At 45.4% G+C, this 24717-nt stretch overlaps 1 protein-coding gene across 1 annotated transcript in view; it reads left to right on the forward strand.

Moving 5' to 3' along the window:
- The window catches only part of PIK3R2 (phosphoinositide-3-kinase regulatory subunit 2), a 131263-nt gene that overhangs the window by 103956 nt on the left and 2590 nt on the right, over positions 1 to 24717 (forward strand). The window contains exons 5-14 of the mRNA XM_069216406.1: positions 1323 to 1454; positions 7151 to 7346; positions 8262 to 8347; positions 12851 to 12956; positions 13876 to 13974; positions 18909 to 19089; positions 20057 to 20182; positions 21855 to 21997; positions 22794 to 22970; positions 23645 to 23716. Of these exons, the coding sequence (XP_069072507.1) occupies positions 1323 to 1454; positions 7151 to 7346; positions 8262 to 8347; positions 12851 to 12956; positions 13876 to 13974; positions 18909 to 19089; positions 20057 to 20182; positions 21855 to 21997; positions 22794 to 22970; positions 23645 to 23716 (1318 nt within the window). The remainder of the gene's footprint in view (positions 1 to 1322; positions 1455 to 7150; positions 7347 to 8261; positions 8348 to 12850; positions 12957 to 13875; positions 13975 to 18908; positions 19090 to 20056; positions 20183 to 21854; positions 21998 to 22793; positions 22971 to 23644; positions 23717 to 24717) is intronic.

Below are 24717 nucleotides of genomic sequence, written 5' to 3' on the forward strand. Positions count from 1 at the left end.
CTCAGAAGAGCGAGCTTCAAGGTACATGAAGAGTGAAGTTCAGGAGAGTGAGCTTCACACGCCCTTAGGTGAGTGAGCTTCAGGGGCCCTTACGTGAGTGAGCTTCAGGGGCCGTCAGGAGATTGACCTTCAGGGGCCGTCAGGAGATTGAGCTTTAGGGGCCCTCAGGACAGTGATCTTCAGGGGCCTCTGGGGCAGTGAGCCTCAGACGCCTTCAGGAGAGTGAGCTTCAGGTGCTTTTGGGTCCCTCAGAAGATTGAGCTTTAGGGGCCCTCTGGAGAGTGAGCTTTAGAGGTCCTCAGGTGAGTGAGCTTTAGAGGTCCTCAGGTGAGTGAGCTTTAGAGGTCCTTAGGTGAGTGAGCTTCAGGGGGCCCTTAGGTGAGTGAGCTTCAGGGGGCCCTTAGGTGAGTGAGCTTCAGGGGGCCCTTAGGTGAGTGAGCTTCAGGGGGCCCTTAGGTGAGCGAGCTTCAGGGGGCCCTTAGGTGAGCGAGCTTCAGGGGGCCCTTAGGTGAGCGACTTTTAGGGGTGTGAGCTTTAGGGGCCCTGAGGGGAGCTAGCTTTAGGGGCCCTCATGAGGTTGAGCTTTAGGGGCCCTCATGAGGTTGAGCTTTAGGGGCCCTCATGAGGTTGAGCTTTAGGGGCCCTCATGAGGTTGAGCTTTAGGGGCCCTAAGGAGAGTGAGCTTTAGGGGCCCTGAGGAGAGTGGGATTTAGGGGCCATCAGGAGAGTGAGCTTTAGGGGCCCTCAGGAGAGTGAGCTTTAGGGGCCCTCAGGAGAGTGAGCTTTAGGGGCCCTCAGGAGAGTGAGCTTTAGGTTCCCTCAGGAGAGTGAGCTTTAGGGGCCCTCAGGAGAGTGAACTTCAGTAGCCATCAGGAGAGTGAGCTTCAAGGAACATCAGGAGAGCAAGCATGAGATGTCGTCAAGGGAGCGAGCTCCAGGGGCCTGCAGGAGACTGAGCTACAAGTGTCCACAGAAGAAGTATGTTCACAGGTGCTCAGGGGATCAAATGTCAAGGTTCCCTCGGTAGAACATAACTCTAGGATAGCACATTAAAGCCCATATCTGGGGGCCACAGGGAACCAAGCGCTTTATGTCCACAGGTGAGCAAGCATCTGGAGTCCATAGGACAAAGGACGGCTTGGGGGAGCTCACGCGAGCGAGCATCTCGGGTCAGTGGAGAGCTTGTTTCTGGACCTCAGGTGGCACTGAAAATCTAACTTCTGGGGACTGCTGAGGAATCTGCATCCTGTGACCACCCTGACATATGTGTGCTCAGAGACCCACCTATGTGTGCTCAGAGTGTATTTTTCCCTCCATTTTAGATTTCCTTTCTCTGGACCTGGAGCAGTTTGACGTGCGCGCTGTTGGTGAGGCTGTGAGGGGGTACCTGCTCGACCTGCCCACCCCGGTGGTACCTACGCTGCTCCACAGCGAAATCATCCAAACTCTGCAAGGTAGGCTTGAAGGTGGGACTGCCACGTGGCCTGCGGAGGAGTGGGCTGTGTTTGGTGGAAATGAGGGGCTGCACACGAATCAATGCTGATGTCATAAAGGATATACTTATTCTAGCCCACAGGTTTGGTGGGAATGTCAGCAAGTTACCTGTTGGCCTTAGTGGATAAGCCACATCTTTGTGTCTTGAACGCTACCTTTGCGGTGTGTTGTGTTACCAGCATTTGTATAGCTCCCACCAGCAAGTTTGTTAGATTTGTAACGCTTGTAGACCATCTGTTTGTATTTACCCAAACTTTGTAAAGGATAAATTGTGACATGTGCCTGGGCTGTCTGTGCTTTGTGTCGTGGCGCATGGAGGCTGGAGTACCGGGCCCATGGAGAGAGGGTAGCTGGGCTGGCAGACTATGCCCTGGGCACGCAGAGCATGCTGTTGGAAGTAGGGATGGGTACTTTCCAGGGAGGAATCATGCTAGAGCACCAAGGTGTGTATGTGTTGTTTTTTGCTTTGGTGCTGTGATAATTGTGAATATAGAAGTGTTTGGAGATGAGAGTTTGGTATGTGTGGCAGGGGGTGCCTTTTAGAAATGTGGTCTCTAGTTGGCAAAGGTATACACCCTTGTCCAACTAGGGACCACAGTCCTAGTCAGAGTAAGTTGCAACACAATCTAAATTATCCTGTGCCCACCCTCTGGTAGCTTGGCACTGAGCAGCCAGGCCTAACTTAGAAGGCAATGTGTAAAGTATTTGGGCAGAACTTCTATCATAACACAGTGAAAACACCACAAAAAGACACTCCACAGGTTTAGAAAAAATTAGGGAATATTTATCTGAATAAAATACCGTCAAAACGAGGAAAATCCAATGTACACAAGGAAAGTTATGAATTGTTAAAGATTAAATCCAACCAAAGCGCATCGAAACAATAGCTCTGACTGGGGCTATCACGGTGTAGTTGACGGAGTCGTTTCCAGAAATCCAACACCACCGGTACAGGTCACGGAGTCACACGGACCCCAGATACCGTACCTTTTGGGGGGAAAAAGAACAAAGACGTCGCACGGAGTCAGAAAGAGGCGTCGCTGGAGCCGGTGCGGCGTCAGTCCCTTACAGCTTCAGAGGAAAGAGGTGTTGGTTCCGCGCTGCAAAGCAGGTGGAGGTGAGGCGTCTGTTCTGTCCAGATGCAGAGGGAGATGATGAGTCATAGTCCGCGATGCTTCGATTCCTTCTGACCCAGTGGGGTTTCTGGTTCAGGTCCGTCAATACGTGATGTGGACTTCGCAGTGTTGCAATGATCCTAAGTGACCTCAGCGGAGTTGCGGCAACGTTAGCCTTGCGTTCAGGCTGCGGTCATTGCATGTGCCGCTCCAGGGAGAGGGAGTAGGCTGTGGCGTCGCTGAAGTCGTTCCGGAGTCGCAGGAGTCAGGTACTAGCAAAAAGCTAGTAGTTGAAGTCTTTGCTGTCCTTGAGACTTCAGAACAGGAGGCAAGCTCAATCCAAGCCCCTAGAGTGCACTGTTGGGGGAAGGCAGAATACTTCCAGCACAGTCAGAGGTCAGCAGGCCACCGGTCCTTCTCAGCAAAGCAGCCTAGATAGCCCTTTGGGCAGCCAGGCAGGTCTTCCTGCAGAGTTCAGGTGCAGGTCTAGAAGTGTCTGAGCTGGTGGGGTCAGAGACCCAGTTTGTATACCCAAAAATGCCTTTGAAGTGGGGGAGAATTCAAAGAGTGGTTTTGAACCACACAGGTTACACTTTCAGCCAAATCCTGTCTGCCAGGGTCCCAGTGTGGGGGTTATCAGTCCTTTGTGTGAGGGCAGGCCACTGGCCTTTGAAATGTAAATGTCAGGCCCTTCACCCTTCCAGCCCAGGAAGACCCATTCAGTATGCAGATGAATGCAGATGTGACTGAGTGTCCTTTGTTTGTAGTTGTCTGGGTGGAATGCGCAAGGGAGCTGTCAACCAGCACAGAGCAGACGTTGATTGGAGACAGGCTGTAAGGCACAGATGGTTTTTAAGTGCAGAGAAATGCTCACTTTCTAAAAGTGTAATTTCTGAACTAGTAATATAAAATCCAACCTCACCAATGAGCAGTATTTTCTATTACCATTCTGGCCATACTAAATATGACCAGGTTACCCCTTTCAGATCAGAATCTATCACTCAGAAAGTATATGAGGGCAGGCCTAATGCTAGTCTATGAAAGGAGCAGGCCTCACAGTAGCGGAAAACGAATGTAAGAGTTTTTCACTACCATGCCATATAAAACACGTATGTACTTGTCTTACCTTTTATCTACACAGCACCCTGCCCTATGGGTTACCTAGGGGCTTCCTTAGGGATGACTCACACCACAGACCTCCGAGAACCCTGTATCTTCCATAGAACCTTCTGGAATTCTGGTCCTCAGTTCACTCAGGTGAAGAATGTCTCGTCACGTGATCAGAAGGAACTTGAGATCTAAAAATGAGCTTTGAAAAGCATCTCCCAAGTCAAAATGCCCCCTATTTTGGGTATGCTGGGGAGGTTGTACTCCGCTACAAAGGAGATGGGCATGAGACAACTTGCCAATCACAGGCACTTTAGACAAGCATTTGCAATGCAGTAGTTCTCACGTTTGCTCGACGTAGACCTATTAGCGTTGTAAATTACTAACTGGACTTTTCTTTCCGCACAAACTGAAAACAAAAAGTAAAAAAGTTAACATAAGCGAGCCAATTCAAAGCGCTGCCATGAGCATGAAGGAGACACACAAAAAGAAAAAGAAGTTCGCTCGCAGTCAAAGTTATCAACAAAAGTGCAATTATCCATATAACAGGGTCGATGGCCAAGGAGGTAACAAAACAGCCCTAAGGAGGGACAAACGTAAAGCAGTTACCAATGAAAACAAACGACTTTTGAAAGGCAAGCCCATGAACGAGTGATAGTGATGGGTGTGAGGTGGGCGTTGTTAAAAGCCCAGATACATACCAACACTTCGGAAGAGCAGCGCTTGTGCGCTCCTATGCTCGACCTAAAAAAATAAAGAGAAAAAAAAATTTGTTCTTTGTACCCGTTCCAGACTCACCAGCAATAACAATCCCAGATTGTCCACTTTACTTGGCGATGTCTGTTTGGGATTTGAGACACATTGTAATGTCGTTCGCAGTTTGGCCGCTGGAGGGAGTACGCACAATCCAATTATTTGTGGTAACAACTGATAGTTTAACTCACCACCTGCTCTCCCATTCAGGATATTTTTCTGTTGCCCTTTCCACTCTCAACTTGATTCACTTTCTACTTCTTCAGAGTTCTTCTCTCCCTCCTTAGCTCTTCCCCTCTCTCTTCTCCCTCTGCTTTTCCTTTTTTTGCTTGGATGTAACTTTATGGACCTGGCAGCGTCTAGAAACAGTTTCTAGCCGCCTCGAGCTCATTACAGGTAACTAAGTACATGTTGTGTCTATTGATCGCTTGGTCCCATGGTACCGGCTCTAGCAGACGATGCTCCAGGGCCGAGTGGCCTGCCTGGAGGAATGGGTTGATGGTGGAAAGATTTGTGAGTTATTCTGATGAAGGGGGGCTGGTCTTGGAGCAGTAGTGGTCTTTGTTAAATCGTAGACCACCACTGGGTTTTCTTTCAAACTAAATCCAAAATGTAAATGAAAACAAATTATTTTAGTTGAAGGACTCCAAAATCCGTTTGCCTCGTTCCAAAAATAATACTTTTCATAGAATATTATTGCAAATGCTAACTTCTGGAATTATTGCCGTACACTTCAGCTGCCTGAGTTTTGCCAAGTCTGCAGAGGTTTCAGAGTTTATCAAAACTTCCAAACAATGTGGCAATATTGAATTATTTAGTATACTGCACCCTTGCTCATTAATCCTGAAAAAGTATGTTAACAATTCTTTGGTCTGGATTTTGACAGCCAGGCATTTCCTTTTTAATCCACATAGAGTGCATTTTGTGTCCACCCACCCCCTTGAACCATTGGCTTCTTTCTACCAGCCTCTTTCACCCATTGGCTGGAGATTTTGTCAACCCCATCTTGGCTCAGCTGAGTGGAGACTATCTCCCTCACTTAATCCTGTTGGCCATGTTCCGCCTTCACTTGAGTGTTTGTGTTGAAAGCCTGAAGGACTGATGTACATTCCTAAAATAAACCTATTACATCACAGAGAGTTCTTTGTATCATACTTTTATTCTGTACCCAGACAAACCTATTCTTATTTTTCAATGCAGCAGACTTTTGTAACCAGTTTTTCTCAGCACACATGTTTTGCGGTTCACCCTATCATAGCCTTTTCTTTTGACATATTGGGATGCCTGACCTGAAGGTGGCCCCAGCCAAACTCCAACAACTTCAGCGTCCTTTTAGGATCAAGCCACCTCGATATGGAAAAATGAAACAAACATTACCTCTCTCTCTTTCAATGTGTTGCTTTCTCCTACGGTTGTGTGTGCTCGTGGTTGTTCCCTCTGACCTTTCCATCTTTCTCCTCTGTCCAGACTTCCCTCTTGTTTCTCCCTCTTCCTTTGTGTATGTTGTTCCTTAATCCACCCGTCTGTAGCCCTCTCTGTTCTTCTCTCCCAGCCTCCCTCATTCCCATGTGTACCACTTCTCAGACTTTTCGTGTCCTTGTCACTTCCTGGAAACAAAGGCCAGTCTGCAATGTAAGTTCCGCTGCCTTCACTGCAACCATGTTGTCTTTCTATATCAAGTGATGGTTGGATGGCAAGGTGAGCCTTCATTACAGTCTGGTTTTTGTGTCTTACATGGGTTGGCTTTGATGTGCTAACAGTGCTGTGTTTCCATGTGGTAACACATTTAACCCAGACCCATTGGCTTTGCCGATGCTTGTTGCAACCGACCCATGTTTTCAATTATTAGCTTGCGTTGTCGTCTTAAGAATCTTGATGTCACACCTTCCCAGAAGGAACCTGAGCCTTGAGAGTGAAATCCAAAACTTTCCTAAGGCCCTGGACTCCAGGCGTCTTGATTACTTGGCCACAGTTGCGGTCCCATACTGCCCAAGTGCAGGTCCCGCCAGCATACTGCCCAAGTGCAGTTCCCGCCAGCATACTGCCCAACTGCAGGTCCCGCCAGCATACTGCCCAACTGCAGGTCCCGCCAGCATACTGCCCAACTGCAGGTCCCGCCAGCATACTGCCCAACTGCAGGTCCCACCACATGTCTAAAGCCAACAGAACATAAAAAACTTAAACTAAATGGGATTCGCTGGCACTTCATAGGGAATTGTTTCTGTTTCAGGAGTTCTGGATCTGGGAGCCGCGGGCCAGGCTCTCCTGGATGAGTGTAGTTGTCGCTCTCATCCAAGTCTTCGCTGGCACCTAAAAAATGGAGTAATCTCAACTCCTTCTGGTATGAGTTGCCACCTCCCTCTGCCACCTGAACCCCATTTTCCACTTCTAGGCTTTCCTCTTACAGGTAGTTATGACGTTCCTTAGTCCAAATGGATCAGTGGCAGCAGGTCAGGACCAGAGTACATGTGCTTGTCTCATGATGTGTCCAGTGAGGGCCCAGGCCTGCAAACATGATGTGGCAGAACAGCGTATAGAAATTGTTTTGCTTTCATAAGAACTGCCTACGCAAGGCTTGTCTTAAACTTGTATTGCAGATGGTCATAGGTTTTTTTTTAATGAATATTTGCACCCATTGACATATTTAACAAACCTTGTATGTTTTGTGTTCATGATTTTAGAATTCCCTCAGCAAGAGCACTGCAGGAAACAACTGTTTCTGGTTTTGGAGTCTCCAGCCATTCCACTCCAAAATGTGCTGACCTTCCAATGTCTGCTCCAGCATTTTGGCAAAATCTGTTGCGAAGCCGATAAAAACGGACTAACCCCTCGCGCCGTCGGTGAAATCTTCGGTGCCTTGATCTTTAGGCTTCCTCGGTAGGTGGACTCTGTGCAGTGAAACCAATTGCTGTTTTTCATCCCCTCCATCTATCATGGGTGCAAACATCCTTCCTGACTGCGCGAGTGCTGGGGGTACGTGTGCATCGTTTCAACAACACATTGCAGTCAATGTGGGAAAGAGGAAAGTCAGTTTGACCTTTGAACTAATGTAAACTTTAATATAGTCAGCAAAGGAGTGCCAAGAGACTCACTCTGCCATTGCTGATATAATACTTTTCCAGTGGCCTGTGTGTGTTTCTATTCTATATAATTTATCATGTTGAACAAGAATTATTAATAATCTATTTATACTCCGATAAGAGTAAGAGTATTTTTGGAAGTTAACTATAACAGATTACCCATGTAAAAACAGAAGTAGAATAGGAGGAGCGTAATTTCAAATTTATTATTTTGTGCATGCGCAATGTTTATCACGAAACAAATAAGAACAAACCATTATTTCAATAGTATATGAATACTTAAACTATAGAAAATGACACTTATTATCATGCATGGGCAAGAATCAGGAGCAAATTCTTAAAAATAGTCTCTGTCCATGCATTTATGACTGTTTTGTTTGGCATTGTAAATATGTAGAACCTATTTAGCGCAAACCTAACCTTAAGAAAGATAGCAGAGTACTGTACAGGTGACACGTTTCGGCCAAAGCAAAATTAACTGAAGGTATTCTTCAGGTCACTACTTATCTACGTGAAAAAGATGGAGCATAAAATCCTAATCTGAACTCTAATTCTCATGTCAGGCGCCTGGGAACAATATCCTTACCAGGTGGCGGGTGGACCCCTATTACTTTAAGGAACTCAATACAACAGTAAACTCATGTCAGTGCGGTGGATTGGGTTAAAAAGACGCGTCATGTGACTGCACCTGACACCTGATTTTGTTTTTCAGCGCCGAGGGTGGTCCAGATTTCTCAGCTTTGGCACTGGAACTGTTGGTTGATACCAGACAGTCCCTGCAAGGAAATCCTGCTCCAGGTAAGGTGCTCACATTCATAGCGCTTATCACGCGCAGAAAGAGTTGTGATCAATTTTTTATCAATTTATTGGTATTCATTTTACCAATTTGTGAGCAAACCTTGTGGGAAATTGAACTTTAGATGCCATTGTGCGCTCAGATTTTTTAGTGGGTACCGAACCACTGCGCTCTTGGATTGGTTGTACATGTATGGGATCTGTGCAATTGAAATTGCTAGCCACTGTTGGGAGTCATTGTTTACCTTGCATTCTCAAAACAGCTTTACTGTGCATTAGAGACTCAAAAAAGAGAATTTTACCATTGGGACAAAAATGTGGTCGTTGTCGCCTACAGTTTATTCATTTTAGGTGGTTGGATGATCGCTTAGGCAAAGAAATTGAGTTTAAAAAACAAATTGACCATGCTTCTAAACGCTGATGAAATATTTCTATTGCAGTTTATTAAAATTAAACTTTAATCATCATTGTTAAGAATGTGAAAGTGCTTATAACTGGGAAAAAATATTGGCTGAAGAGCATGTCGTAGAAGCACATCAAACAAAATCACAGTTCAAGGACAGATGAAAATCTTAAAAAGTGCTTGGATTACCCAGTTAGGGAAGAGCGATTTCGGGTGACGGATCCATGCTGAGAAGTTACAATTAGTCGGTCATAGCGCTCGTCCCCCAGTGCTTTCCTGGGGCTGAGGCACACAGCTGTGAAAAAGGCCACCACCTAATGAGGAAATAGGTGAACCAGACCAAACGTTGCAATAGTGCTTGGTCTCTTCTACACAAAAGGGCTCCCTTGCAGATGTAAATAACTTACTTTGTGATTATTTGTATTAGTCAATAAAATCTCAAGTTACAGTTGTCTGCCTGATTCACATGTAAGCTGCAGTGAAGAGTTAAGAAAGCGTTGAACTGAATTATCAAGTGATATTAGTCATATGTATTCTGTCTTGGAAATTTTGCCCCATTGTAAGAATAAGACTTTATCACAAGGTCGTGCTTGTGAGGAATGCTGAACAAGAAGAATCACATAAACCTTTCTTTCGGGAGTGGTTTGTAAGTTGCAGCTTGAACGGATGGTAGCCAGGTCTAGAAAGGACTCCTTGAGAGATGCTCCCGCAGGAAGAACACACAGGCTACTGCCTCGGCCATTAAGTAGACGTCATTGGAGAGGATCTCTTTTTCTGACTCAGTAGCTTCAGATCTGGGACATGAACAGGTGAATTTGACCCCCCAGAAAGTCTGTCTTAAGATGATTTCTGTGCTTGATTTCTTGTTGCCAAGAACCTCATAGCCATCTCTTTCCAGTTCTTCAACTTAGGTGTTTAGCATCAGTGAACTCAATATCACATCATCGCTCAAATACCTGTTGCCAAAGACAGCACTCAGCGTCGACCCCGTCGGCATTAGGGATCCTACCTCCTTTGTTCGTGAGCGACAGCAGCGGTTTCAGGGATGATCTCCAGATGAGCATGTTAATGAAACAAGTCAATTTCTCTGACTGGGGCAGACTGTGAGATGTTGCCCCCACATGAGGAGAGGGACCTTTTCACCTCCAGATGAAATGCTTGCTGATAAGTTGGGTCCATGAGAACTTTTAATTTTTAACTATTGGAACTTCTGGATCACTTGCTTGATCCTCCTCTTGTTTGGTCCAGTTTAGAGCCTCCTTAAGAATCCATTTTGTGGTGATCAGAGAAATAGTGCAGGGTTCGCACTTTCTCCGTCCTTGCTAGATGACGCTCTTTTCCAGATTTTGTATTTATGTGCATTGCGAGGAACACATTGGCTAACAATGACTGGCTCACCTCTGTCCTTTCAGATAGGTGGGCTTCAAGCCGGCATCAGTTGCAGAAGATCTTCCTCAGAGCCAGCTCTTTAGTGGCAAGAACTTCAAAGTACTCATCATGGGCCCTCAACCCAACGCATGGAGCGACTCCTGGTGGCCACCCACCCTCGGAAACCCTCCCACCCCCGCCAGCCAAGCCCGCAACCTCTGAATCATCCTGGACCCCGACCTCAGCATGAACTATCAAATCAACTGTCACCTCCACCTGCTTCCGCAACCTCCGCCTCCTGCGCAAGTCCTTCGAGTTGATCTCCCTCAAACATAGAAAGACCATCACACACGCCCTCATCACCAGCAGACTAGACTACGGCAATGCACTCTACGCCGGAATCAACAAAAAACGTACCCGCAAATTGCAAAACACCCAGAACACCGCCGCCAGACTGGTCCTCGACCTACCCCGACACTGCCACATCGCACAACACCTACGTACACTGCACTGGCTCCCCATAGAGAAAAGAATCACTTTCAAGATCCTCACCTACGCACACAAAGCCCTCCACAACACCGGACCAGCCTTCCTTAGCCAGCGACTCAACTTCCACCTACCCCACAGGGCCCTACGCTCAGCTCTCTCTCGCAGAAGTACCCTGCATCAGGAAAACCAGAACCAGAGGACCCTCCTTCTCCTACCGCACAGCCACCGCCTGGAACGCCCTACCCATCCACATCAGACAAACCACCTCCCTCCTCAGCTTCACGAAGGAACTGAAGACATGGCTTTTTTAAACCACCTCACCGGTATATGCTACACTGCCCCCCCCAAACGCCTTGAGACCCTAGCAAGTGAGTAGCTGCGCTTTACAAGCACTGATTGATTGATTGAAAGTTCGGCTGTCTCTAGTTCGAGTTCAAGGATTTGGTTCTTCTGAAGTTTTTTGAGGTGATAAACTTGTAAAAGGGCATGTGTTTATCAAGGGAGAGTGGATGGTGGCCACAAATCTATCCTTAGACTTAGCAGATCTTGCTACAAGGGTTGCCCTTCGCGCGTTCACTTGGAAGACATTTGGGCCGGATTGTGCCTGAGGTGCAATGGAAATTGACAGCTGTCCTTTGGATCAAGGGTGAGGATAGGGCAGGCTTTTTTCGCAGTCGATCAAGGGTCACAGCACCGAAACATGTCTCAGCACCCCTTAATATCTCCGGGGAAGCACACTAGACCACAGACACACCGTGCCACTCTAAACGGGTCCTGTGGCTAGAAAAAGATCCAGTGACCTCCTCTTGCGCCGCCTCCGTCCCGCCTCCACAGCTTTCCAAAGAGGAACCTTCTGGAATGCCCCTTACCTATAAGGAATTTACAGCAGAAAAAGTTGTGCTAAAAATAATTTTGGAATGCACCTTTTAGTTTTTTTTCTAGCACCTCCAAATGTTAACAGTTTTGGGATATTTTTGGCCACCGTTCGCGTGAAGACGTCAGTACTAGTCTCACAACTCTGCTTTTAGGGCAGTGTAAATATCGAAAAAAACGTTTTTAAAAAAAATTGAATTTAGCAGTCAGGTGTTGGGTTCCATGAGAGGCACCAAGTCTGTATTCTAGGGTGGTGAGAACGCCTAGGTTTTTGTTTGCTTTGTAGAAAGAGAACTTTGTACTAATCGGAACATTCTGAAAACATGTTGATAAACCACTTTTTTCATTTGGACAGACATACACCTGCCTCTCGCGTCTTAAAGGTTCTGGGTCATTTAAACTCAAAGGAGGGAGTCCTCTAGGCTTTGGCCATGTGCTGAAGCCGCCCAGGAGCGTTTTGTAGAAACTTACCAACAGATGAGCTAAATTATAGAATCACCTTAAATCCCTGTCGTTAAGAAGCCTTTCAAAATAATCAAAAGGTTTAGTTCCACCACATTTGTCAACAGAAAGCACAGGCTGTCCAGTTACTCGGTTTTATTTCTAAGCCGCTGTGAGAGAGGCGCTTGCCCTGTCCCGCTGCATGTCCATGACATTTCATGGCCCCACAACTTTGCGTGCAATTTAATAAAAAAACAAATACAATAAAAAAAACGTTGCGTGCATTTCCTGACTTTGACTTTTCGCTAGCAAATGTAAGTGCGTAAACGGCAAACAATTTTGTCAAACTAAATATTGTATTATTCTTTTTAATTCTTTTACTTTTAACCTTTGATGGAGTTTCTGGTACAATTGGATCAAATTTAAAAACATATAAAGTGCAGTATATGTGAATCATTTAAAGAATAAACTGTGTTTGAACAAAGATTGTCATGTGCTTGAAAGCAGTGGAAGAAATACCCCTCACTCCCTGAGTCTGCTCAAGAGAAGGGAGATAACTGGTGCCATCTCTGTCTTCTGCCTAGGTTTGTGTGTTTGCCGTCATGCGAACAGAAGTATGAAAAACCTCCAACAAGCACGGATATTCCTTTGAGACCACCCACTGTTGTACAAATGTTTTTCACTGTCCCCTTTTCGGAAACATCCCATATGGCAGAAACGATTTATTTTATTTTTTATTTTTTATTTTTCTTATTTTTTCTTTTAGATCTAGATAATGTTTCTGTTTATATCTGCGCGTCTGCTTTTTCTGGTCTGTCTTTGTTTTCATTGTGTGTTTTTAGATGATGTTACAGAAGTACACTATCCAAGATCATTTGGTGAATTGTGTTGTGGATATTTTTTTGGTAAAATATTATTATTATTTTTGACAGCTTTGCCTCCAAAACCATCAAAACCAAAAGCATCGACAAGCAGTGTGTCAAATGGAAATGGCACAACGCTGCAGGAAGCGGAGTGGTACTGGGGCGACATTTCCAGGTAACACTTCCTTTGTGTTTGGAGGGCGGTCATTGGTCCATTGGTCCATTGGAGGAGGCGGGTTCCTGATTGGGACACATGATTGTGATGTCACAGGCTCATCAGAAGGTGCATTCCAGCTCAAGATGCCACCAGGCAATTATTGCACTTCTGACTGTCCTGGGTGACTGAAGGTTCCTCGTCCCTAGAGCACTCTTTCCGGTTCCGAGCTTTGATTTGCTAAATTGCGAGAAGTCATTTTATTAGTAAAAAAAAAAAAGTCTCGGGAGTCAAAACCAGAAAAGGAAAACGTTACAGTAAAACACATGGGTAAATGGTGTGATAAGTCATTGCAAGGGTTAAACTGAAGTAAGGATAGACTGAGTTACAGGGTGATGGTGAGTGACAAGATTATTATAAGAATAGGTTTATTGTTTGAGGATCCCTGCTTATCCCCTCAAAAGCCTGCCACTCACCCAATCCCTTTACCTTTTGTACAACCTTTTACGCATTTGCGTCCTTGACATTCATTTGGTCCAGGTGTGCATCGTAGGTCCAGGAAGGCCGGATCTGTGCCACACTTTCACGATAACCACCCGCCTGATATGTAGATGAGTTTATGCAACTTTATGTCAAGTGGATATCCTGAAAATCTGGCATAGATCTGACCGGATGGGTCGTACTTGGTGGTCAAAAATCATCCTTCCGCATTCTCTTTTTTGCAAAAACAAGGTCCACCTGAGAGAGCCATCCCAGGTCTCCGTGTGTCGCACTGTTGCCTTCCTCGTAAAGTCGTCCTACGTCATCTGCGGTGGACCCCTCCCATAGACCTAATGGGAGGAGTCAGAGAGAGGGGATGCTTGCAGGAGTGCACGAGATTTCTTTGTTGCTTCTGGTGTGCATCAATTAACAAGTCTGTTTTGTCACCTTGCACACACAGGGAGGAAGTGAATGACAAACTCCGAGACACCCCGGATGGAACCTTCCTCGTCCGCGACGCCTCCAGCAAGATTCAAGGAGAGTACACGCTCACTCTCAGGTAAGAATGAGCAGATATATGCAGGGCCGCTGGAATTAGGAGATGTGACCGCTGCTGCGTTTTCCGCATATTTAGAGATTTGCTGCATTTGCCACATAATCCATCACCTGCCTCATAATCTGCGAATTTTAACTAAAATGGTTTCTTGCCCAGTGTGGTCAAAGTTACTAAAAGCTGGGCAACGCCTGTTGCTCTGCAGTGCAAGGTCATCTTCCTGTTGTTTACCAGTGGATTTGGGTGTTAAACTGGCACTAATGAGAATAAACAATTTCCTGGACATTGTTAACGTTTAAAAGTGGCAAAATAATGCGGTAATACTGTCACTAAAGGTGCCGTATTATGCAGCATAATTTGCTGTTTCTTACCCACGTAATTTAGTCAGCACTGCCGCATAATTTGGTCCTCTCCTGCCAGATGATTGCAGTGACCCAGGATTTATGGCATGCATTTAGTGTGCATCCGCCTGCCTCTTCCAGGATCTGTTTCAATTCTGATTCACAGGCAAGCTTCCTCTGCTTGTTTGTTTATTCGTGTAATATTTTATTGCTTTTTTTTGTATTTATTAAAGGTACAGAGTTGTCGATCTGAACTTTGTGGTCGACTAATTCTGTTGATTTCCTGAGGAGGCTTGGATGCTTAGCCCTTCCTTGCCTTTGCTGGCAGTCATCCAGGTAGTTTACGGGGAATCGTCCCTGGTGTTTCACGAGGCACTGTCGATGCTGCAACAGCGACACCTGGTGGCTGGTTAGCGGCACGGCTCACTTCTGTCGTCGGGCCTGCTTGCAAAGCTCAGTTTCTGCATGGCAATAGCGAATCCATAAACGTCCAGATCGCTCTTTCATGCAAGAAATGAGAATCTGCCGCAGCCAGTGTTGTGTTGTCAGTCCTTCGTGACTTCTTGTGCAGCTCACGTGCCTGACCCTCATCGCCACATTTGTTGACTGTTGTTGACCTGTAAGGACTTTCTGTGCAAGCATTGGGAGTTAGAATCTATTGGGGGGTGAGGGGGTTGTCTCTCTCCCTTCCAATGGTTTGCAACTGAAAGGGCATTGTGCAGTGCAAGCCATTGTCACTGGCAGTGCCCAGCTAAGCGGCGTGTGCCACCTGAAGCTTGCACCACTGTTGCACTATTTTCCTAGAGGTTGGTTGCCTCTGTGTACGCTTCCGTCTGACCCAGCCTACCCTGTGAATTAACTTTGCCAGCACTTTTGAGTGAGTTTCTAGAATATTTGACCATAAGTCTATTCATTTTTTCTGGGTTTGAGAACACAGACATGTCTAAGGCCGCTCTATAGGGTGGTACGCGCCCTACCAAGTACGCACTTGGTAGGGCGCGTACCAAAGCATAGCATATGTTTGCAAATCGCATATACCCCAGTTCATTTGTAAAGATGGCACGATTACCCCCCACCCCATTGGCTGGATGAAGTTTAACATCTACTTTTGGGATGAAAAGAGGCCATTGGGCGGTAGAGCTGCTTTGGCGAGCATGTGGGGTTACCCACAGCCAGTGGCGGGAGATGCCCCTTTCCATCCTGATCCCTAGAGGACCTGCGAGGCCAGACAATATGTTCTTGTTTGCTCGTCAGTCACTGCAAAGAAAACCAAGCTACGACTGTTTTAAAATGTCAATATGTTTTTGCTCTTTTGAAAGAATGTGATTTAATTTTATACTTCTTAAAAACCATGTTACTCCAGACTTGCAGAATTTGGGAGTTAGATCACTCTCACCGTGGACTCTTGGCTGGATCCCTGCAGCGTTGGATTACTTCTGACTTCCATTCTGATTTCGTGTGCAGTGCAGATCTTTGAACTTGTGTCATTTTTCCAAAAGTATCCTGTCTCAGAAAGTAGAGCCGTGAGCAGGAGGGTGTTTTAGCCTGGCAAAGCATTTCCATCAAGGATCAAGCGTTGAGACACTTACTACAGAGGATTTTAAAGATGAGTAAGGATGGTTCGTGTTTTGTGTAATAAGGAATTCGTTCGCCCAGGGTCACTCGCTGTGTTGGACGAGTGAGCCGGGTTTCGAACTGTTCTTTTAATTGAAAGTCTTCCATTGTACCCGGCAGAGCTTGTCCACTCTGCTCTAGCGGCCGGAGAGTCATCTCGTCTAGCGCATCTCCCGGCCTTGAGGCACTACAGAGAATGTGCAAAATTGTTGACACAATTTAGTGAATGTACGTATAAAGAAGCAGCCATCTTCACGTTAGTTTTTGCAGCAGCTGGGAGAAAATGGAAACCAAAGGCCCCCGCCCACTCCTCCCCCCAAAAATATAGTGATGTCTGCGAGGGGAAGCTTCCATATAATGTTCACAGCTGTGATGGACTGCACTTGCAGTGGAGATTTCCATCTTGTCAGCTGGAAAGTTTAATGCTTTTTAAATGTGATTTTCCGCGAAGCTGAAGCTGAAGCCTTGAAGGGCGCACGCCAGCCTGGATTTGGTGAACATTTAAACACATATATGTTTTGCTTTGGTTTTCACCCGCGGTCCTTCGTGTGCACCTGCGCTAACTACGCCCCCACCCCTGACCGCCTGCGGTAAAACGTGCACAGATGGATGGTGTGTGGGCAAGTGTGTCCTGATGTTTGAATGAAGCTTCGAGCTCGCCTTTGGCACGTGCCCAAATATGCAAAACCACATTTTCTTTGAAGCTGCAGCGACCCACAAATGTGGAAAAAAGACATCAATCCTACTGCATTCATTGCTGTTTATTTTGTCATTTACGATCTTACCTTTTGCTGTCTCTTGCCGTGGACGTCTCTGGTCCCTTGTTCAGGACTTTCTCAGAATATATTGTCTGCAACTTCTAGTACCAAGGACAGTATTCATCTAAAGTTAGTGGTCAAGGGCGGTAAATGATCGAATCACCATCCACGTCATCAGCGACCACACTGGCTCCTCCTGCGGTTGACACTGAAAATAAAATATTTATCGTTGAACAAGCATTCAGTGTATTTCAGCTCCAAACCCGTAGATGTTGGCTGTACGCACAGCGTGTGAATGCAGATCGCTTCACGCGGCAAAACTATTGTTAGGGGTGAGTAACTAGTTTAATCAGAGGTGCATTTTATGTGAGAGACTAAAATACTAAACATCATTGCCATGTTCGGATTTGAACTGACCTGCAGGCGGGTTAGGGACTGTACGATTGGACACCCGGAGGTGTCACACCGGACCAAGACATCACATTGACAAACTCTGTCCCTCATTCGTCTGCCGCTTGCTGGCGTCACTGACCCACCAGCCACTGAAAGAAGGTTTCAGGAAGAAATCTTGCAATATTGAAGGTGTAGAAATGCAACTCTCTGCCTGCTCGGCTAAGCTCGTTCTTGGATAGCGCTCTCGTCAAGGCGCACGTGTAACAGGGGAATCTGTGCACCACGGCTGCAAGGGAAGATTGATAGCACCACTATTTAGTTGTTTACATTTCCAGATCACACCACTATTTAGTTGTTTACATTTCCAGATAGCACCACTATTTAGTTGTTTACATTTCCTGATAGCACCACTATTTAGTTGTTTACATTTCCAGATAACACCACTATTTAGTTGTTTACATTTCCAGATAGCACAACTATTTAGTTGTTTACATTTCCCGATCGCACCACTATTTAGTTGTTTACATTTCCCGATCGCACCACTATTTAGTTGTTTACATTTCCAGATAACACCACTATTTAGTTGTTTACATTTCCAGATAGCACCACTATTTAGTTGTTTACATTTCCAGATAACACCACTATTTAGTTGTTTACATTTCCTGATAGCACCACTATTTAGTTGTTTACATTTCCTGATAGCACCACTATTTAGTTGTTTACATTTCCCGATCGCACCACTATTTAGTTGTTTACATTTCCTAATAGCACCACTATTTAGTTGTTCACATTTCCCGATCGCACCACTATTTAGTTGTTTATATTTCCAGATAGCACCACTATTTAGTTGTTTACATTTCCAGATAGCACCCCTATTTAGTTGTTTACATTTCCCGATCGCACCACTATTTAGTTGTTTACATTTCCTGATAGCACCACTATTTAGTTGTTCACATTTCCTGATAGCACCACTATTTAGTTGTTTACATTTCCCGATCGCACCACTATTTAGTTGTTTACATTTCCAGATAGCACCACTATTTAGTTGTTTACATTTCCAGATAGCACCACTATTTTGCAGCAAAGACACTTATTTCTGGTCATTTTTTCTGCCAGTGTGAATTCTGCATTGGTTTCTACTCTAACTTGCTTACTGTTGTAAATCATAACCATTATTGTACCACTAACGTTTAAAGTTTTACAATTTCATATATTTACTCGAAACATTATGTATTTTTTTTGTGGGTGGTCCTGCCATACATTCAAGGTTACGCCATGTTGTATTTCCCTTTTCTGAGCTGGAATAGTTCCTTGATTAAGGTTTTTCGTAAGTGTGTTTCGTTGTGGTTTTTTATTCACATGCTCCCCCCCCCATCACACGTACAGGTGCTGTGCCGTAAGATAAAAACATGTCCCTCATGGGTTCACAGCACACACAACCGTCTTCCCACCACGTCCTCCTCTATGGTGTAGGGTGCTACTTGTCCAGTGATGTGCTTCGCAGCGCGGTGTGAACGCTACATCAATGCGACAGTCGCTGAGAGCTGTAGTAAAGACTCCATGTTGGAAAGCGTCCCAACGCCTGTCGTCCACACTTCCCAAGATCATCGGGCATGCGCACTGCCAGACGCTGCAGCAGAGGGACTGAAAGTGCACTGTGTGTGGGGCCCAGTGCTTTTTTTTCTACAAATTTCAACTTCAGATATTAAACAGAGGTCACAGTTTTGGGCTTAGAGTGTCTGCTTTTAAGAAATAAAGTGAAAGAGAGATCCCAGAAAGAATAAGAAAGTAGTCGAGAGTGTGCAAACTCTTACAAATCCATTTCTTCTTGCAGGAAAGGTGGGAATAACAAGCTGATCAAGATTTTCCACCGCGAAGGGAAGTATGGATTCTCCGAGCCTTTGACCTTCTCGTCTGTGGTAGAGCTGATTAATCACTATCGACATGAGTCGTTGGCTCAGTACAATGCCAAGCTGGACACCAAGCTTCTGTACCCCATCTCCAAGCACCAGCAGGTGAGGCCAGACATTCTGCTCCTATTTTTAATGTTAGTTCCTATTTTGGTGGCCCATCCCATCAGCGTAGACTGCTCTTTCCAGCCAGAGCTGCATCTCTAACAGTCACCGGTAATAGATGTTCTAGGATATTCCTTTGTGTGATGAAGTTAGCTTGGGGTTTGCGATCTATTGTGACATCATTATCCGGCAGTCCATTTAGTATCTGAGTCATTCTTTCAAGTCTTTTGAACCTCTGATTTTAAAAGGAAAATATTTGTTTTTTTCTCCCCTTGGTAAATGCAGTTTCATCCCTAATTGGTATATTGTTTTAGTTAGGGATATTAAGAAACAAAATATGCATGAATACCCTTAATGTCATACATATATTTAATCTAATTGAGCAATGGTCCTGTCTATCCATGAATAAAAAAAATTCTTATACATGCCCTGAGTGGATTCGTGAGACAATCCTGTGTTATTGAATTGTGTAGGCTGTTCCTTCACAAATGTTCCAAAAATCTGACAGTCGCAGTTGGTGGTGACAACGGTATCCATGAACGCATTTTTTTTTTTTACTGTGGAAAAAAAAAAAACTGCAATTAAAATATTTCTTTAGTTTGGTCTCCTGATTTGTGTCTATGAGGTAAGTCAGCCTAACTCTTGTTTCCAAATAGATATAAGGGACCAATATATTCCAGCAATTGGTAAAAAAAAGAAATGTGTTGGCATTCTTCACTCAAGCGCCCAAACCATTCAGGTTTCCTTTGTGTTTAGTTGTTTCAGTACTTTATAGGAGCACAGTACTCATCACTGACTGTCTCTTAGTGAACCAGGGAGGGATGACTGAGTTACAGCTCAGGGTCATTCACACACCTTACATGTTTCTGTAAGAATCTGAGATGAATTGTTTGGAGACTTAAGCTGTACTCCGGTTTCTTGGTCAACTTGTGTCACTAACAAGGTGATGTGTACTTTTACTCCGCAGGAGGAGGTGGTAAAGGAAGACAGCGTAGAGGCTGTGGGAGAGCAGTTGAAAGTGTACCACCAGCAGTACCAGGACAAGAGCAGAGAGTACGACACCTTGTACGACGAATACACGAGGACGTCACAGGTGTGGAGCGAGCCGCTCGATGTTCTTCGCTTGTGTGTTCGTGGTCGCCCAGCGCTAAGATACCACTGGGGCGTTGCTGCGTACAGGGGTCGCTGAACATTACCCACAACAGCTTGAAGTGTCTGCCTTGCATTATGATCATTTTACGCAGTTTGTTTGTTTGTGGGGGGTGGTACGTGAGCAGTAGCCGCTTGATTTGAAGATCAGTTTCATAGAGGCAGCAGTGTGCAAAAACGTCGTTCATAAAAAGAACGTAGACCAGAAATTAGCCATTGGAGGTGGAGTTTTGTTTAGATAACTATTCCGAAGTCAGACAGAATTTACATATTAAGTAAAACAGCCCAGAGGAGAAAAAAACATTAGGTAAGTTAAGCCACTATGCTTGAGGCTGAGACGCCACTTACTTAAAAACCGCTGGCAGACAAAACAAAAAGTAGGAAAAAAAACAGAAAAAAGGCGAGGCCGTGCCATCACTGCTTCTACTGAGATTCTCATTTTATTTATCATATTGCCTCTATACTGCCCTATACGCTACGCTTATATTGTGTAACTATGTTTGAGTTATGCAGATATTGCGTAACCATTGTTAGTTAATACGACTAATGTCCTGTAGAACACTCTGTTACCTTGGCGGGACAAGTGGTCCTCAGCAGAAACCTGCTGGTAACTGGACATGTCATCCTGTCACTGAGCATGCAAAGCTGCGCAATGAGACGGCTCCTTGGACGCGCCCTTCAGAAGAGCCATTTTGCGAATCCCGCTGTCATCTCTCACTTTTGCGCTCGCTGCTGTTTGCGCAGTGAGCGCTTGTGCGCGGAGTGAGCTATGACGTTCACAGTAGCTTGCTGGCCGGGTATCTTGTGCTGAGGGCAGCCTGCTCAGCTGGGCCACGATACCCGATGCCAGTCTGAGCATCAGTCCTTTTCATCCCTAGGAGGGTGGGCTAGGCATCTGTGCCAGGACGGCCACACCTTTCTAGTAAACCCACCTTTGCTTCTGTGGTCAGCCATGAATAATTATTAGCCGGATTAACTGACTTAAGTCTGCCACCCTGTCTTGGCTCCGTTGTTTTTTCTTAAACCCACATCTGGTGAACTTGTATGCAGCGGTTTCCCTACATTTTATGCATTAAAACCTGCACTTGAAGTCCCAGCCGCAATCATATTTGTTTACCGTTATGACCATTGCAAACGTTTACAAGGGGGCAATAAAATCAACATAGAGGGTGGGGATGGGGGGGATGGAAGAAAGAAGGAAGCCATGTACGAGACTTCTGGCTCTGTGTTTACACTTGAAAACGAATCTTGGAAAATGTCAGGTTATTTTTTATATTTTTATATATGCATAATTTTAAATGAAAAATAAGAAAACATGTAAAACTCTAAAATATTACGTAGATTTGGCATTATGTTGATATTACCTTAGAAAATTCCAATGAAGTAATGCAAATAAATATTGCATGAAGTCTAACTTAGGGGTAAAAGGAAAAGGCAGTCCTACATGAAAGAACATGGAATCATAACTGCAGATAGTCGGCAGCAAAAAGTCTGAACCTTGTGTTACTTTCTTAGTGGGGCTACAGTTTTCACGCCCTCAGGCGCCCGTCACTTTCTAGGACCAAGAGAGGTCTCTTGAGCGGTCAGTAACATCGCACGTGTTCATCTCTCCCCAGGAGCTCCAGATGAAGCGCACGGCCATCGACGCCTTCAATGAAACCATCAAGATCTTCGAGGAGCAATGCCAGACGCAGGAGAGGTGCAGCAAGGACTACATCGAGAAGTTCAGGCGAGAGGGCAACGTGCAGGAGCTGCAGAAGTAAGGGTCTGCCTCCCGTGGGGGGGCTGCTGGGCTGGGGGGGGCACCTCTAGCCAACACTGATACTGGATGAGAACTTGATGTGAAGTTAACATGTCCCCAAGTTAACCCATAGGAGCTCTAAGGAACTGACTGTGCCTGGTTGAAAAGGTCGAGTTACAGATTTCGTTGGCACCCCTCAAAACCGAGCTAGGTTAATGAACGTGCAACAGATCTTAATGGTGCATTAATAAATTCCCAGTTTGCACCACAGCCATTTCACATTCCTGGCAGCCAAGGCTCCATTCTGGAAAGGCAGCATTTATGCGAATTACAGGTCATTTACCTATAATCTATAAAGTTGGTTTTCTATAATCCAGACAGAAAGGGGGAGGGCAGCAAGGAGATTTAAGGATACCTATGTGCTTATAGAGAGTGAGTGATTGGGTGAAAATTACCCTTAGGGCGAGGGTGATGGATAAAATATTAAATGTACTTTCAAACCACATGCTCCAAGTTAGTGGCCATCACATTGGAACCGAACATTTTTAAGCCATTTACAACTGGACATATATTGCCTCTAGTACCTGCCTTTCTGAGTAATTCTTTCAAGCATTTCTCATGAAATCCTCCCTAAACCTGTGAAACTTTCCTCTTTTTTATGCGTCCCTTCTAAATCTTTATTTTATATTTGCAATTTCTGTTCGTCTTGTGTCCTGTTGTCACGTCAGAGATACGGCAGGTGTGTGAATGGGACTTTGTGCTTAGGACGTTTCTTGGGCATCTTTTGTGATGAGCTTGTTTGTGGCATCCGCAGGATTCTGATGAACTCGGAGAAGCTGAGGTCGCGCATCACGGAGATCCACGACAGCAAGATGAAGCTGGAGGAGGACTTGAAGCACCAGGCGACGGAGAACCGGGAGATCGACAAGCGCATGAACAGCCTGAAGCCCGACCTGATGCAGCTGCGCAAGATCCGCGACCAGTACCTGATGTAAGGCCCCTGACGCACAGGCTTCCGGGGGCGGCCCCGCGCCTGCCCCGGGGGTTTAACTTCCGTCCATTAACTTCGCGAACAGCAGACGATGATTGTGTTTCGTGAAATATTAGCCTCGTGAACTCGGCACTTGCACAAGTGAAAGTTCCAGGCGGTCCGATTGCTTTGCAATGTCTGATGACGTTTCACACAAGGACCAGACGGAGTGTTTTTCCAACCTCTGTGCTTAGTCTAAGAGCGGAGGTTGGTAGGTTAGCCACATTTTCCGTCAAAATTGGGGTTCGGTCAACAACAGACCCAGAGGGAGAGCCTAATAGGTAATTCTATACAGACACATGGTATATTATTTTATATGCAGCGTTACTACATATTGTATCTTGTCGCTGCCAAAAAATTCAGGTCGTCGTTCATATTTGATGACGCACAGGGGCTATAAAATACCTTCATACCCTCACAAAAGTGACATAAACACATGCAAAAGTACTTAAATTGATTTTTTAAATGTGGAAATGCATTCTTCTCTTTAACCTGAAGAAATACTGACACCTAGTGGCCAATGTGTGAGTTGCAGTTAGTGTTACACCCTCTATTTGTTCGATGTGCTGTTTCGCCTTTCAGAAGCATAGCTCGATGATGTTTGTAAATGTTTTTTTTGTTTTGTTTTTTTGCAGATGGCTGAACCAGAAAGGTGCGAGGCAGAAGAAAATCAACGAATGGCTAGGAATCAAGAATGAGACAGAGGAGTATGTTATATTTTTGTGCTTTTTATTCGTGATTTGTTTGCGTTTGCTTCATTTTTTATTTGTTTTTGCACAACGTTCATATGACATGTTCGATTAATTTATTTCCAGTCCAAAATGTGGCAGGGTCCTGCCAAATCCTAAACGTTTCCGTATCTGCAACTCTTCTTATGACTTTTCAAATTGTGAGCCTGGTAGGAAAAATCTCTCTTCTAGTCTCACAGTTCTTAATTATAGTTCCCTTTTACAACCTGTTCAGGAATTAAGATTTTTAACCATCATTAGTTTCACCTCCCAGACCATTTTAACAGTCCCTTACCTTTGCATTCCCTGGTGAGAGATTCCTGACATTGCAGGTTACACCTTCGGAGCCTGCACTGTTTCCCCTTCTTTGCAGACTCTGGGTGAGACATTGGTTTGGAACCCCTTCCCTTGTAGTCCCTGGAACACCAGTCTCCGTCGCCACTTACGGATGGCTCGCCTCCTGTGCCAGTAGTGGTGGTCCTCAACCCCCTTGCCTCTCGTATTACATTGGCTATTTCGTCCCATCGTAGTCCCTTCAGTGGTCTCGCCACGTGTCCTTTGTTGATCCTGGGCTTTGCGGCATGAATCTTTTCTGGATTCACTTGCGCATTTATTCCGCCATCTTCCAGAGCCTCTGTCATCTCCCCCTTCTAGAGTCCCTGGGAGTGTTTCCCTCTTTGCTTCACAGCCCGTGGGACGTTTCTAAACCCATTGCAATACCCGGAGAGGTTCCTGCCCCCACTGTCATACATTTCACTGACCCCCCTACCCACGATGCACCCTTTCACCCCATTGCCATTAATGTGGGCGGTCTCCTGCATTGGAGTGAAGGGGATCTAGCTTATTTAAAGGGAGTAATGAGAAACCGCACTCTTTTCAGGACCCAGCACTTGCTCAGTGACAGTCGTAAGCTTTGGTCTCTGACAGCAGCCGTGCTGCGTTATTTTCATGGCCTTAATCCTTTGATCGCTCCTTCTCTA

The sequence above is a fragment of the Pleurodeles waltl genome, chromosome 12, assembly GCF_031143425.1.
Source record: "Pleurodeles waltl isolate 20211129_DDA chromosome 12, aPleWal1.hap1.20221129, whole genome shotgun sequence".
In the NCBI taxonomy this organism is placed as follows: Eukaryota; Metazoa; Chordata; class Amphibia; order Caudata; family Salamandridae; genus Pleurodeles; species Pleurodeles waltl.